The following is a 16634-nucleotide window of genomic DNA, read 5'->3' as shown; positions in this document are numbered from 1 at the left end:
TCTCCCCGTGTCCGCGTGGGTTTCCTCTGGGTGCTCCGGTTTCCCCCACAGTCCAAAGACATGCAGGTTAGGTTAACTGGTGACTCTAAATTGACCGTAGGTGTGAATGTGAATGGTTGTGTGTCTATGTGTCAGCCCTGTGATGACCTGGCGACTTGTCCAGGGTGTACCCCGCCTTTCGCCCGTAGTCAGCTGGGATAGGCTCCAGCTTGCCTGCGACCCTGTAGAACAGGATAAAGCGGCTAGAGATAATGAGATGAGATGAGACATTATTGCACATTAGCATTTACGGGTTATAAACATGGTAAAGAGTGTAAACAGGCCACATTTCTGAGGGTTACATCTCGTATGGTATTTTTAAGATTTAGTTATTCACAATTATATGTAAAATACACTGAATGAGTTCCACATTGGGTAAAATGTCCTTTTCAAGCATCTCGGGGGTGGGGGGGGGTGGGGGTGTTAAACCTGAAATGTTTCTGTAGCTGTGACTTTGGGTCATTTCAGTAGAACATGGTACCCCTCATTACTTTCATCCATCATCACTGAGGAACAGACAGTGTCATTATTAGCCACCAACTATGGAGACAATCATCAATTTGATTTATTTATCATATTAATTGTAACTTTTTAAAAATGCTATAATGTAAAACTTTTTTTTTTTTTAAATCAAGTAGTGTTTAACAAGCACTTTCATGGAAACTAACTTCACTGTTGTATTACTGCAGTTGTTTTGTGTTATGATTTCTACTACAAAAAGGCTGAATTAAGGCTCGTGGCTGTGAATTACCTTTTAGAGCACTTATTATGAATCTTGTTTCATCTGTGAAATTCTTCACCATCTGAAAAAGAGGAATATGACTAAATATTTATTATATGATAAGAAAATAAAAACATGGTAAAACTCCCCAGTTCATTTCAGGTGCTATATATGATTTAGTGATTACTAATCAAGCTGGTGTAAAAACACTCAAAAGTCAGTCGAATAATCAGCAACTCAGTTTAGCGATGACCTCCATGAAAATAGTGCTGATAAAGAGTTAAAACTTGTACATGACTGACTTTAATCACACAATAACAATGGGCTTCTTGCTGTACTGACCTTTACCAGTGAATTTTACCTAGAGACATTGAAATAGCTGAATATGTACAAGTCTATACTGAAGGGTTGCATAGCCACAACAGTTGCTGCAAAGTCCTCAAGCCTTCACTGGTGAAAAGAAAAAAAATTATATTTCATTCATATTCAGCTGGAGGTCCAGTTTTAGCTGCATTTATAATTAGGCGGTTTTAACTGTTCATTCAGTCAGCTTGTATTCTGTTTCTTGCCCATCCTGTTAAATTCTTGATTGGTCAGAAGGCACTGGTTAATTTAACAATAACTTACAAGGACTTGAAAGATGCGTCATATAATTTAAGGCTAATAATAAACATCACAAAAAGATGTTATTTAACAAATAAAAATGCTAGCAGATTTTATCATCTAACTTTTTATTAAAAGGACTCTTCAGTGACAGGGTTTTGTTACAGTCAGTACATTTTCCAACATGGGAGAGTCTAAACCAAAATCAGCCACATGCAAATGACCGAGGACTTTGCACTTTTTGGTTTCCTGGTAGCACAACAAGCTGCAATATTAGAAAAATAGAGACTGATGAGGGACCAACTGTTTACAGCTTGAGTGATAAATTACAACATTTCAATCGTTTGTAAACTGGTGTGGTATTAGAAGAATAAACACTTCAGGAAGTGCTACTATAACACTAAGCTGGTAACTCCTTGTTGACATGATTCTTTGTTTCAGGTTATCAGCTTAAAGGAGATACACAGAACCATGGCCTCACTTTTTGTTTATAAATGCCTTGAGACCTCAAGAATAGCATAGGAATAGTTTTAAGCATTAACAATAAATCTATTATAGTAATTTTACGATTAAAATGATTCGTATAGGTAGCGGTCTGAGTGAATGATCTTGACATCTGTGACGTCACCGCAGGAAGGCTACCTGTCTCATTGCCATTTTTGCTATACTAAAAACACAGAGCTGACTGCAACTTCGAGCTTCCATTTTGAGCTAATTTATCGCCATGCCACGTAGATGTGTTGCTGACAGAAGGTGGATTTACGTTGCATTCATGGCCCAAGAATGTTCAAACTGCAAAGATTTGGATGCGTTTTGCAAGTTGTTCATGGGCACATTGGGCGCCTACGAAGTGGTCTCTCCTCTGCACATTTTACTGAAGACTCGTACAAGACCTCTGATCTGTTGAGGAGCGTTGGCTATAAGCCCGTATTGAAAGAGGGTGCAGTACCAACACTTAAAGGAAAAGAAAACTACAAGAAAAGGAAAGTAAGTTCAGTTGCACCAGTTTTCCCAGAGTGTGAGCTGAGGGTTGTTGCTAAAACCAGGGACGGAACATGATGTGACGTGACATATTATTGCTTGGGCAGTGACCTCCCCACAGTTGATGCTAAAACCGGTGACATCCCGTCCCGGGTTTTAGTAATTGCCTGAGCCAAGCAGTAATGGCGGAGTACTCAGTATGGAGAAAATGGAGAATGAGTGGACCAGCCGTCTGATTTCTCCGCTGGATATGCTTGCCTCAGCAGCAATATCTCGCCCTTATGTGGAAGAAGTGAATGAATGGAGAACTAAACAAACAACCGAAAGTCAGATTGTTTCAAAACAATCGGCCACAAGGTCAGCCTTCAAGAAGCGAGAACACAGACGGGTAAGCCGCGACTCTCATTTGGATACAAAACAACAAAAACACCACTAGTTGTTTACCTGCATTTAGATTAATACATGTAACTTGTATTGTGTGTTTAAGTTACCAGTATAAGATTATTTAATTTGCTTCAGAATGTGATTGCCTCAGTTCATCTGATTATTTAATTAGCCTTTTGTGTTTTATCAGTGAAAATGCATGCATGTACATGTATGCTGCATAAGTTATAACGCCTATCCTGTTTTAATGAGAGTCAACCCACAATCAGTGAAGTCAAATCAGTCTTAGTTGAGCAAGTCGGTAACGGCATTTCTTACTTTCACCGTAAATTTTTATTTATATGACTTTGGTCTATAGCTGTAAAAGGCCTCGGGCTTAAAACCGGTTACTGCTGTGACATCACGCACTCAGGACTGGCTGGCTCAGCGGGGCAGCTCAAATGCCAACTTCACGGTCGATTTTAACTCTCAAAAAATATTTTTTCCCCCCATCTATGCAGCATACAAGAGTCAAGGATGGAGATACTATCCACTCAGAAATGTATTTACAAATAAAGGTTCTGCATATCTCCTTTAAGGTAGAACATGTCTAGTCCATTGGGAAATGAACTCTTGGCCACCTCACCTCATCTGAAACCAGGACGTATATCCCCATTGGTCCTAGTCTGTAAACATGGCAGATTTGCTGTACTGGAACACTGTATAGACCCGCTATCTTCTCAGTGAGCTCAAGCAGAGTTAAGTGCTCCAAGGACAAGGCATGGTATACTATGGAAAAATAAGAACAGCATAGAATAGAGCAAAGAGAAATCACATAAGACCTTGTACTAGCTAATCCAGTCCATTTTTAAAACTTTATATTTTTACCATCATCATTGCATGATTTGCTGTTTGGCTGATTTTTGTGCTTCTGTAGGGAAACGTACACTGTGAGGCGTGGCTGGATACACCTGCAGCATATTAAAGCAGCATATGATACAACCACACAACAGAGTAAAGTTACAGGTTTAGTCAAATACATGTTGGGATATTTAACAGTTATTCCACAAAATCGAGTCATACATGAGCTGATAGCCAACAACGTGCGTAGTACCAAGTGGGCTATAAGCCACGCATGACAAGATCGAGTGGAATAACTGTTTTATTCTAACCACATTCACTGGAGAAACAGAGTATTTTTATTTTTAGCAAATTCGATAAATAAAAACTTTATACAAAACATCCGGCAAAATCATTTCCGCTGAGAATGTAAACAAACTGCCGAAATGACAGTAGCAATTTGTGGAAAAAAAATGCTATAATAATTATTCTTGAAAAAAAAAAAAAAAAGATACGCTCTTAAAATCAAATACTTTTATTCTGTATTTTGTTGTTATTTGGGGGTTTTGTTTTCGAATATTTTGTCCTCAGTTGGTTGAGCAACATGCGCCACCATTTTGTTTTTCTCTACTCATGGCATATGAGCTGATAGCCTAGTAGTAGATTAGCCAATCAGAGTGCGCAACTGCTCATATCCAGTGAACGTGGATAGAATAAAACCTATTACACAGAACTTGTCCTTTAACAGACTTGCCTCCCTTTAATGGCATTAAACAGGCGGATCCCATCAGCAGGACCGCAGATCTGAACAAAGTCATTTCGGCTCATCTTAACCAAATCAGCACCTACAATAGACATCCAGTACAACAATATAGTCTCTATAGGGGTCTTTGAAACTTAGGGGGACACGTACAACTGAGCAACACTAAATCCTACCTGTGAAGTTGGAGAAAAGCCTACAGAAAGATGAGAACCTGTTCCGGTGGAGCCATTCCTGTGCTTCCTGAGGGGACAGTGAGGGCACAAGCTGCTACAGTGCAAAAAGAAGAATAGTCCCTGTAATTAGGGTAGCACCCACTGTCTCCGAACATATGCCTAAAAAGATAAAACATCAGGAAATTAACATTATGACCAGTCTGTTGTACTTACAGCAGAGCAGCTGGGCAGGAGTAGCTCCTTCCACTGGTTCAGAGAGCAGTGTCTATTGTCTCTATCAATGTGAAAAGGATAGCCGAGTTGCTTATCAGAATCCAGTTAAAAAATTCAATACGTAGTAAGTGAGCAGATTTTCAATCACAAAGCCTAACTTGTGCATTGTAAATGCATTTATAAAGCTAATTTGTGCTACTTTAAATTCCCCATAATATCCAAATATTAAATTCCCTATCAAATCCAAAAGAGTTTAAATAATCAAATACAAAAACAGACAAACTTAAAAAGCCCAAGAGCAGGAAGAAGTAATCTGTGATACTTTCTTTCATTTTCCATAAGACACCAACATTGGCTAATGGTGGGGAAGACTTACCCATCCTTGAAGTTGTGAGAAGCTGAGATATGGCACACAGGAGACAGACTGCTGCTTAGACTGCTGATGGATGGACTATCAGGCCAGGGAGAACACTGCAGAAAAGGAATAAATGTTCGTCTCCTTCACTGATGTGTGCAACCCATGAAAATACTCTATTCATTGTTCACATATCAATGTTTCTACTTTTATATGATGAATAACTCTGGTTGCTCTGTCACTAAGGCTAATCTAGACAAACACAGACAGACAGAGACAGAGATTTGCCCATATTAAACTATTAAAAACAATTCCATTTTAATGACATTACACAATTAATAATTAATATAATACCTTATGAGTCTCAGGCATAGTGCAAAAAGGGGAGAGGAAAAAAAAAGGTGGTTGCTACAATGGTGCGCATGTCCATATTGCGGTTATTTGTGCATCTTTGGACCAAATTCTATAATCATTACATAAAACATTACATGCGGGGTACCACAGGGGTCAATATTAGGTCCGAAATTATTCATAATATACATCAATGGCATATGTACAATTTCGCAAGTACTGAAATTTGTTTTGTTTGCAGATGACACCAATATTTTTTGTTCCGGTGAGAATTTGCAGCAGACTTTAGAGATAATCACAACTGAAATAAATAAACTAAAACTATGGTTTGACAAAAATAAATTATCATTAAATCTAAGCAAAACAAAGATCATGTTGTTTGGGAGACACAAAATAGATTGTAATGTAGAATTGATAATAGACAATACTAAGATAGAAATGGTACAGGAAATTAAATTTCTTGGTGTGATTTTGGATCCTAAAGTCTGCTGGAAACCTCATGTAGGATATGTACGAGCAAAACTGGCAAAGTGCTTGGCAATTCTGTGGAAAACAAAAGATATTCTTGATTGCAAATCTTTGCATACTCTATATTACTCATTATTTTTGCCATATCTGACTTATTGTGTCGAAGTCTGGGGAAACACCTACAAAACCACTCTGCAGCCGATATGTACAATACAGAAAAGAGCAATAAGGACAATAAACAAAACAGGATACAGAGATCACACAAACCCACTATTCATAAAATCACACATGTTGAAATTTATGGATCTGGTCAAATTCAGAACAGCACAAATAATGTACAAAGCAAGAAATAATCTATTGCCGAAAAATATACAAGGAATGTTCAGTGAGAGAGAGGGGGGATATAATCTAAGGGGAGACCTAAATTTTAAAAAACCAAAGGTTCGAACAAATATGAAAAGCATGTGCATATCGAGCTGTGGGGTGACTTTATGGAACAGACTGGAGACAGAAACAAAACAAAGTGCAAATATAAATCTGTTTAAAAAAAAAGGTACAAAAAAATATTTTTAAACAAGTATATTGAAGAGGAAGTATGTTAATGGAGGATGATGAGGGATAAATAGAATAGGGTTGATTGTTATATTAGAACTAACTTAGTATATATTTATTTATGGGGATAGATATCTTCATATTTACAGGGATAGGTATGTAGTAGATATTTATTTTTGTAATTATATATTTATATAGATATTTATGAAGTGTATATATGGTATAAAGTATATATATTGTTGTAATTATATATTTATATGATATTTATGAAGTGTATATATGGAATGTAGTATATATTTAATTTTGTAACCAAATATTTATATAGATAATTATGAAGTGTGTGTGTGTGTGTATATATATATATATATATATATATATATATATATATGGTATGTAGTATATATTTATTTTTGTAATTATATATTTATATAGGATATTCATGAAGTGTATATATGGTATATATTTTTATAGGTGTATTAATGTAGTTTGGATTTCGGGGTAGTTAAAAAGGGGGTGGGAAATTAAAAAAAGTATTGTACTTCTTCCCACTCCTTTTTCGAACAATGTGCGGTGTACTGTAAGGTATTAGCTCTTTGTTATTTTATTTATTCTTTTTTTGTCACTGTTTTTCATTTTCTTTCTTTTGTATGTACAAATAGTTACATACATTTTTATACATGTTCGAAAAAAATAAATTCATTCATAATCAAATATTGACTCTATATAATGTCAATTTTGTCTGTGTAATGAATCAAAAGCCTTCTATATAGCTTACCTCAGTAAGTATAGTAGTTTCAAAGGATTGTTGATATTTTTCTCTGTCTTGAAGACTCTTTTTCTCAATTTTCTCTCTGTCTGTCTTCAGCCTACGATTTGCTCCTTTTGGCTGGATGATGGTGAAAGGGTTGAATTAATAACAAACGTGAACAAACCCCTCATACTTTAAGGCATTCAAAGAAACCCTGTTCATATGTTAACATGAAGCTGATATAACTTAACACAAACCGCTTTACCTGAGGAGTACACAATGCAAGAATCTTTTCTTTACCTTGAACACTTTGATTTGGCAGCTGGAAGAGTGCACATGCTCCAGGTATTCTCCATGCTCGTTCTGTATGAAAGTATCGACCTGAATCCGGAAGGGAACTCCCTTCTCTCCACCATGTTTCCTGAGTGTAAACTCCGTGCTAATACAGTTTACCTTGAATCAAATTATGAATAAAATGAATCAAGATTTAAAGGCAGTGGAATAAGTAATTTTTTAAGTCTTTATTAAAGAATCCTACTTGAATGAATATTGAAGCATTTTTGATAGGATCCCAGAGGAACTCAACAGTGTTCAGCTGCAGTGGATTAGCTTGAGACTCTATTATCCCCACAGAGAGGGTAGTATCTGAATAAAAAGCAACATGCCCACTTTTTGAACATCATTAGATTTTATATGAACATTTTTTAAATAACTGAGAATGGGATGAGATTTGAAATGGGATTCGGGATTTTGAGATATTAATTTACTCTTTCTAAAGCGGCCATTCAGAGTCTTCTGTCAGAGATGTACAACATTCATTATTGCATTATCCACTGAAAATATTCCTACACCTACAAAGATTTTTTTCATCATTAGTGTAGCTGGGTAGACACTGTTTCTGAAGCATTAGATGCCCACATGAGACTGATGGACACCCACCAAGATCCAGAATTCTGTCTCCTGGCCGGTTCCAGCTCCATCCCTCCAACTGTTGGTACTCGCTGTATTGCAGGCGCCGATCATGAAACACCACACGGACAATGCTCTGGTTAAGAGGCAAAGCTAGCTTTAGTATAGGGTATGGCATGTATTTGGAGAAATTTCTACAAGATTTATCACTGTATTTGGAGTGATAAACTGCAGAAGGTAAAACTTTACTGTCAGCATCCCCAAATCAGAAAAAGTTGGGACAATGTGGAAAATGGAAATTAAAAAAAAAGAAGGCAGTGATTTCTAAACTTAATTTGACTTGTATTTCATTGCTGACAGAATGCACACAAAATGTTTCATGTTTTGTCTGGTCAACTTCATTTCATTTGTTTATATAGATCCATTCTTGCATTTCAGGCAGGCCTCTAACACATTCCAAAAAAAAGTTGGAACTGGGGCAATTTAAGGCTAATAATGAGGTAAAACAATTTTAAAAAAAGTTATACGATTTGAAACAGGTGATTGTAATCATGATTTGGTACAAAATCAGTATCCAGGAAAGGTCTAGTCTTTGAGGAGCAAAAATGGGTGAAGGATCTCCAGTCCGTCACCAAACGTGTAAGAAAATAGTACAACATGCCAAATGTTGAAACTGAGAATTCTTATTGTTTTTTGAAAAATATATGCTCATTTTGAATTTAATGCCTGCAGCACATTTCAAATAAGTTGGGACAGGGCAACAAATGTCTGGAAAAGTTGTGTAATGAAATGGGGGAGAAAAAAAAAAAGTGCAACAATTTCAGACTAATATTCCTCAACTGAAAATGGCAAAGAATTTGGGGATCATTGTCAGCGCAGCACACTGGTGTGGGCGGCGCAGTGGTTAGCACTGTCACCTCACAGCAAGAAGGTTCTGGGTTCAAGCCCAGTGGCTGACGGGGGGCCTTTCTGTGTGGAGTTTGCATGCTCTCCCCGTGTCTGTGTGGGTTTCCTCTGGTTTTCCCTACAGTTCAAAGACATGTAGTTAGGTTAATATGGGGCGGCCTTCGGCTGAGATGCCCTTGAGTGAGGCTGTTAGCATGGTTACCCACTGCTCCGAGTATGTGCGCGCGCGCTCATGTATTTCTTCACTGCTTCAGCTGGGTTAAAGGCAGAAAGGAATTTCACAAGTGTACGTGGGTTGAATAAAGTTGTTCTTTTCGTCTATGGTACATATAATCATTAAAAGATTCAGAGAATCTGAAGAAACCTCTGTCCGCAAAAAAACAACATTGGATGCCCGTAATCTTCAGACCCTCAGACGAACATGTATCAAAAACAGATCGGATTCTGTAGTGGAAATTGTTGCATGGACTCACTTCAGAAAAACATCTGTGAACACAGTTCATCACTGCATCCACAAATACAAATTAAAACCATATATAAAACAATATCCAGGAGCACCGCTGCCGTCTCTGGGCTCGAGTTCATTTACGATGAACTAAGCAAAGTGGAAAACTGTCCTGTGGTTTGACGAATCAAAATTTAAAATTCTTTTTGGAAATCACAGACACCATGTCCTCTGGGCTAAAGAGGAGGGACCATCCGACTTGTCATCAGTGCACAGTTCAAAAGCCAGCATCTGTGATGGTATGAGAGTGCATTAGTGGGAAGACACCATTAATGCTGAATGATGTATACAGGTTTTGGAGTAACATGCTGCCATCCAGACGACATCTTTTTCAGGGAAAGCCTCGAGTATTTCAGCAAGACAATCAGTGCGTTTACATGCACAGAGAGAATCGCATTTCTGCCGTTGCTCGACTGAAATCGAAGTTCAAAATGCCATGCATACACCTTAATTCGGCTGAAATTGAACCGAACTTGATTTCTCAGAATCGAGCTACACGACCTAGATTATGCGATTTCTGCCGAGCTACGTGGTGCATGTATACCCTATTGAGCTATGTATTCGAGCTACTTACTTCAGCACTGCCCCTTCCGGAAGTGACGAGACCACAAGCGGGAAACACAACAGCCTCGGTCGGCATGACAACGAATCATGACAACGGCATGAATCTTTTCTTTTTGTGGCATTGTTTGCACTGTTAAAATTTAGCTCACTTACTGTATCACCAAATACATCTGTACAGCTGTTGCATAGCTGTGAATTGTGTACATAAACAAGTCATATATATATATATATATATATATATATATATACACACACACAATATTATATATATACATACATTATATATATATATATATATATATATATATATATATATATACACACACACACACACACACACGTCCAACATCTGAAGAATGTCAATAAAAACAAACCAATTGAACTTTTGTGTGTTTATTAAGACACAAGTTAAATTGTAAGCAAAAAGAAAAATTTTTTTGTAAGCAAAAAACGTACTTTAGAAAAATATACAATTGTGCAAAATAAGTTGTCTTACAAAACAGTGGTCTGTGCAGGACAGTTTGTAGCCATACAGTCTGTTAGAGCAAGCCTAACAGCTTGAGCACGGAACTTGTGAACACGGAACCGCCAGTGTTGCCAGATTGGGCGGTTTTAAGTGCATTTTGGCAGATTTGAACATGTTTTGGGCTGGAAAACGTCAGCAGTATCTGGCAACACTGCTGATAACTTTGTTTATACTCTTGAATAGCTCTTCTTCATGACGACAACCGGAAGTGTACCAACACGATGGGGCGTGTAGCGCCACCTGTGGCTCAGGTGCACAATGTACCTCACACAGCTCGATTTCCTTGTCTGCATGTAGGATTGGATTTCTCTGGCACCCCTGCTGGGACCCTTAGGTCGATTACCGACAGTAGCTCGATTTGGATGTGCATGTAAACGTACTGAGTGCCAAACTGCTTTCTGCATGTTTTTCAACTGCATGGCTCCACAGTAAGAGTGTGCCAGTGCTAAACTGGCCTGCCTGCAGTCCAGTGAGAAATGTTTTCTCACTGAAAACATTTGGCGCATTGTGAAGCACAAAATCTGACAAAGGAAACCCCGAATTGTTGAGCGACTGAACTTGTATATCAGGCAAGAATGGGACATTTCACTTTCAAAACTACAGCAATTGGTCTCCTCAGTTCCCAAATATTTAGAGTGTTGTTAAAAAGTAGAGGTGATGCAACACAGTGACTACGTTTACATGCACATCCAAATCGAGCTGCTGTCGGTAATCGAGCTGAAGGTCCCCAGCAGGGTGCCAGAGAAATCCAATCGTACATGCACACAATGAAATCGAGCTGTGTGTGAAGTGCATTGTGCACCCGAGCCACAGGTGGCGCTACATGCCCCATCGTGTTGGTACACTTCCGGTTGTCGTCATGAAGAAGAGCTATTCAAGAGCATAAACAAAGTTATCAGCAGTGTTGCCAGATACTGCTGACGTTTTCCAGCCCAAAACATGTTCAAATCCGCCAAAATGCACTTAAAACCGCCCAATCTGGCAACACTGGCAGTTCTGTGTTCACAAGTTCCGTGCTCAAGCTGTTAGGCTTGCTCTAACAGACTGTATGGCTACAAACTGTCCTGCGCAGACCACTGTTTTGTAAGACAACTTATTTTGCACAATTGTATATTTTTCTAAAGTCCATTTTTTGCTTACAATTTAACTTATGTCTTAATAAACAAACAAAAAGTTCAATTTTTTGTTTTTATTGACATTCTTCAGATATTGGACATCTATAATATATATACACACACACACACACACACACACACACACACACAAATACAGTGACTTGTTTATGTACACAATTCACAGCTATGCAACAGCTGTACAGATGTATTTGGTGATACAGGAGCTAAATTTTAACAGTGCAAACAATGCCACAAAAAGAAAAGATTCATGCCGCTGTCATGCCGACCGAGGCTGTTGTGTTTCCCGCTTGTGGTCTCGTCACTCGCAGAAGGGGCAGTGCTGAAGTAAGTAGCTCGAATACGTAGCTCAATAGGGTATACATGCACTAAGTAGCTTGGCAGAAATCGCATAATCTAGGTCGTGTAGCTCGATTCCGAGAAATCAAGTTCGGTTCAATTTCAGCCAAATTAAGGTGTATACATGGCATTTTGAACTTCGATTTCAGTCGAGCAACGGCAGAAATTCGATTTTCTCTATGTGCATGTAAACGCACTGAGTGATAAACATGCCTCTGTCCCAGTTTTTTTCAAAATGTGTTGCTGGCATCAAATTAAAAATGAACACGTACAGTGGATATAAAAAGTGTATACACCCTGTTAAAATGATTTTTTTTTACATCAGAAAAACCTAATAATGATGATAATAATAATAATATCAAAACTTTTCCCACTTTTATGGTGACCTATAAAGTGGTGCTTGAAAGTTTGTGAACCCTTCAGAATTTTCTGTATTTCTGCATAAATATATGACCGAAATCATCATCAGATTTTCATACAAGTCCTAAAAGTAGATAAAGAGAACCCAGTTAAACAAAGGAGAGGTCATTTATTTATTGAGAAAAATGATCCAATATTACATATCTGTGTGGCAAAAGTATGTGAACCTTTGCTTTCAGTATCTGGTGTGACCCCCTTGTGCCGCAATAACTGCAACTAAACGTTTCCGGTAACTGTTGGTCAGTCCTGCACACCGGCTTGGAGGAATTTTAGCCCATTCCTCTGTACAGAACAGCTTCAACTCTGGGATGTTGGTGGGTTTCCTCATATGAACTGCTCGCTTCAGGTCCTTCCACAACATTTCGATTGGATTAAGGTCAGGACTTTGACTTGGCCATTCCAAAACATTAACTTTATTCTTCTTTAACCATTCTTTGGTAGAATGACTTGTGTGCTTAGGGTCGTTGTCTTGTTGTATGACCCACCTTCTCTTGAGATTCAGTTCATGGACAGATGTCCTGACATTTTCCTTTAGAATTTGATGGGATAATTCAGAATTCATTGTTCCATCAATGATGGCAAGCTGTTCTGGCCCAAATGCAGCAAAACAGGCCCAAACCATGATACTGTGACCACCATGTTTCACAGATGGGATCAGGTTCTTATGCTGGAATACAGTGTTTTCCTTTCTCCAAACATAACGATTCTCGTTTAAACCAAAAAGTTCTATTTTGGTCTTATCCATCCAAAAAAAACATTTTTCCAACAGCCTTCTGGCTTGTCCACGTGATCTTTAGCAAACTGCAGATGAGCAGCAATGTTCTTTTTGGAGAGCAGTGGCTTTCTCCTTGCAACCCTGCCATGCACACCATTGCTGTTCCGTGTTCTCCTGATGATGGACTCATGAACATTTAATATTAGCCAATGTGAGAGAGGCCTTCAGTTGCTTAGAAGTTACCCTGGGGTCCTTTGTGACCTTGCTGACTATTACACGCCTTGCCCTTGGAGTGATCTTTGTTGGTCGACCACTCCTGGGGGGGTAACAATGGTCTTGAATTTCCTCCATTTGTACACAGTCTGTCTGACTGTAGATTGGTGGAGTCCAAAAACTCTTTAAAGATGGTTTTGTAACGTTTTCCAGCTTGATGAGCATCAACAACACTTTTTCTGAGGTCCTCAGAAATCTCCTTTGTTTGTGCCATGATACACTTCCACAAACATGTGTTGTGAAGATAGATCCCTGTTCTTTAAATAAAACAGGGTGCCCACTCACACCTGATTGTCATCCCATTGACTGAAAACACCTGACTGATTTCACCTTCAAATGAATTGCTAATCCTAAAGGCTCACATACTTTTGCCACTCGCATATGTAATACTGGATCATTTTCCTCAATAAATAAATGACCAAATATAATATTTTTGTCTAATTTGTTTAACTGGGTTCTCTTTATCTACTTTTAGGACTTGTGTGAAAATCTGATGTTTTAGATCATATTTATGCAGAAATATAGAAAATTCTAATGGGTTCACAAACTTTCAAGCGCCATTGTAACCTGTACAATTCAATTGAGAAAAAAAACAACAACAAATAAATCTGTTAGGGGGAAAAACATAAAAATACGTACAATAAGCTGGTTGCATGTTTAAAAAAAAACAACACAACAACCCCACACCAACTCTCCCAAAAGCATGTGGGAAAATGTATTATGGTCTGATGAAACCAAGGTTGAACTTTTTGGCCACAATTCCAAAAGGTATGTGTGGCAGCGGGGGCGTGGTCAAGCGCCGGTCTGTGACAGGAGGGCGGAGTCAGGGAAGGTAAGTGGCAGAATCACTACACCTGATGTCAATTAACCTGTGTTTGTATGTCTTCCCAGTGACCGCGCCCTATATAAAGAGAGAGAGAGAGAGAGCAGAGGAAGGTGGCTCTCTCCTGAACCAGCCAACTGGTGTGTTCTGTAGGACTGGACTATATTTGTGTCTGAAAAGAACAAATAAATATAACTATGGAACTTTATTCTGGCCTGCCGTCTTTCTGTGCTCCTCCCCCTCCTCCGAACCGCTACAGTGGTGCCAAAACCCGGGACGGAGCACAGGAAAAGAACAGCCCCATGGAGTCCTCCCCCTTCGCGGACCTGGTCCACGCCCTCGCCACGGCCCAGCAGAGCCAGCACCAGATGCTAATCACCTTCCAGAAGGAGCAAGAGCCCCGGTTCGAGGCCCTGGTGCTGGCGCAGCAGGAAGATCGTCAGGCGTTCCGGCACCTCCTCGCGTCGGCGGGGTCCCCCAGCGCTCCCATCGCGGGCCATCCCCCCTCACACTAACTAAGGTGGGCCTGCAGGACGACCCCGAGGCATTCATCACGCTCTTCGAGCAAGTCGCGGAGACCTCGGGGTGGCCGATGGAGCAGCGTGCGGCGCGCCTTCTTCCCCTGCTAACGGGAGAGGTGCAGCTGGCCGCGCTACAGCTCCCCGCGGACCGCCGGCTGGCCTACGCGGACCTTCGCCGGGCCGTCCTCCAGCGGGTGGGCGCACCCCCGAACAACAACGACAGCGCTTCCGCGCTCTGCGCCTGGAGGAAGTCGGCCGGCCGTTCGCGTTTGGCCAGCAGCTCCAGGACGCCTGCTGGTGGTAGTTGAGGGCCAACAACCGCGACGCCAAGAGAATCCTCGATCAGGTGGTGCTGGAGCAGTTCATCGGCCGCCTGCCAGAGGGAACTACGGAGTGAGTCCAGTGCCACCGCCCGGCGTCGCTGGATCAGGCCATCGAGTTGGCGGAGGACCATCTGGCGGCTGTTCCGACGGCAGGACAGCGGACATCCTCTTCTCTCTCTCTCTCTCTCTCCCCCCCCCCCCGTGTCTCGTCCTCGCCCCGTTCCCCCACCGTGGAGGCGGGGGCCGGCCCCACCCCAGCTGGCCCGTCACACCCGCGGTGTCCTCCCGTTTTTCCCTTCTGTGTCTGTCTCTTCCCCCCCTCAGGTGAGTGAGCCCCAGGGCGCCGGTGCAGAGAGGAAGCCCGTGCCGGTTTGCTGGCGCTGCGGGGAGCCGGGCCACCTCCAACAGCAATGTTCGGCAATAGAAGTGGGCGCGGTGGTTCGGATCCCCGACGCACCAGGAGCTGCCCTCGATCGGGCCGGAGCATATCGCATACCGGTGAGTATCCAAGGGGATACATATCAGGCGTTGGTGGATTCCGGTTGTAATCAGACCTCAATTCACCAAAGCCTGGTGCAAGACGAGGCATTGGGGGGTAGCCTGGCTAACGCGACTTCAAAGCTCTCCGAGCATTTGGTCTGGCCAAGCTATTAAGCCCAACCGTTTCCCAGAGCCCGTGGTTGACCCGCCTCCCTGAAATGCCTCAGTTTGCTACTGGTCGAAGCCAGAAAAGGCTGTGACGAAGCTTAAACCAATCACATCACTCTTTCCTCTGACGTATGCGACGCGACGGGGCTAACTGGTAGATTAAACTCTTACCGAAGCCAGTCGGGAGCAAGGCGAAAACGTCCTTCCTTTCAATAAATACCTCCAGGGCTGCTCTTTGCTCCATTTTCAATGAGAACTTCCCGTTGAATGCTTTCAATACAGCATCTACCGCTGTGTTAAAGGCTTGCCGCTGCTCCATGTTCGTGATGTGAATGAAGCGCTTCCGGCATAGATTCTGTAAACAATCTATGGCTTCCGGTCGCAGTTCTACTACGTCACTGCCTTGAACACGCCTCTACCCAGGGCCGTTGGAGATGCTCAAAGTTGACTGGTTCCCGATTTTTCGGGAGCTTGGAAATGCTGTAGATAGCCTGCCTGGCCAGACTAAGCTCGGAACAGGCCCTCATGTTGCGTCACGCTTAGGATGGGCGGGCCCAGGCTAATTGGGGGGAGCACAGGGGGTGAAGGTGTTGTGTGCGCACGGGGATGTTCACAGCTACCTGTTGGCGTCAGTCCACATTTTGTTCCGAGGGGAAAAATTTATAGTAAAGGCGGCGGTTAATCCTCGCCTCACCCACTCGATAGTCTTGGGGACTGATTGGCCGGGATTCGGGGACTTGAGTCATCTAGTGAAGAGTGGGTCCTGCCATAGGTCAGCAGGGGGAGGTCCCGGTGTCACTTTGGTGGGAGCAGCTGTCGCAGAGCCATCTACGCCATCTCCGCGTCAGAGTGAGGAGCC

At 41.3% G+C, this 16634-nt stretch overlaps 1 protein-coding gene across 1 annotated transcript in view; it reads right to left on the bottom strand.

The window, feature by feature from the left end:
* Positions 1–498: 498 nt before the first annotated feature.
* tfcp2l1 (transcription factor CP2-like 1) overlaps positions 499–16634 on the bottom strand; it is a 36222-nt gene continuing 20086 nt past the window's right edge. Inside the window, exons 5-16 of the mRNA XM_060930555.1 lie at positions 8110–8215; positions 7709–7815; positions 7471–7623; positions 7198–7308; positions 5073–5167; positions 4697–4748; positions 4484–4577; positions 4302–4392; positions 3596–3678; positions 3354–3496; positions 791–842; positions 499–545 (exon numbers count right to left, since the gene is read on the bottom strand). Of these exons, the coding sequence (XP_060786538.1) occupies positions 499–545; positions 791–842; positions 3354–3496; positions 3596–3678; positions 4302–4392; positions 4484–4577; positions 4697–4748; positions 5073–5167; positions 7198–7308; positions 7471–7623; positions 7709–7815; positions 8110–8215 (1134 nt within the window). The remainder of the gene's footprint in view (positions 546–790; positions 843–3353; positions 3497–3595; positions 3679–4301; positions 4393–4483; positions 4578–4696; positions 4749–5072; positions 5168–7197; positions 7309–7470; positions 7624–7708; positions 7816–8109; positions 8216–16634) is intronic.

The sequence above is a fragment of the Neoarius graeffei genome, chromosome 9, assembly GCF_027579695.1.
Source record: "Neoarius graeffei isolate fNeoGra1 chromosome 9, fNeoGra1.pri, whole genome shotgun sequence".
Lineage (NCBI taxonomy): Eukaryota > Metazoa > Chordata > Actinopteri > Siluriformes > Ariidae > Neoarius > Neoarius graeffei.
This window is presented reverse-complemented; position numbering and strand designations above follow the sequence as displayed.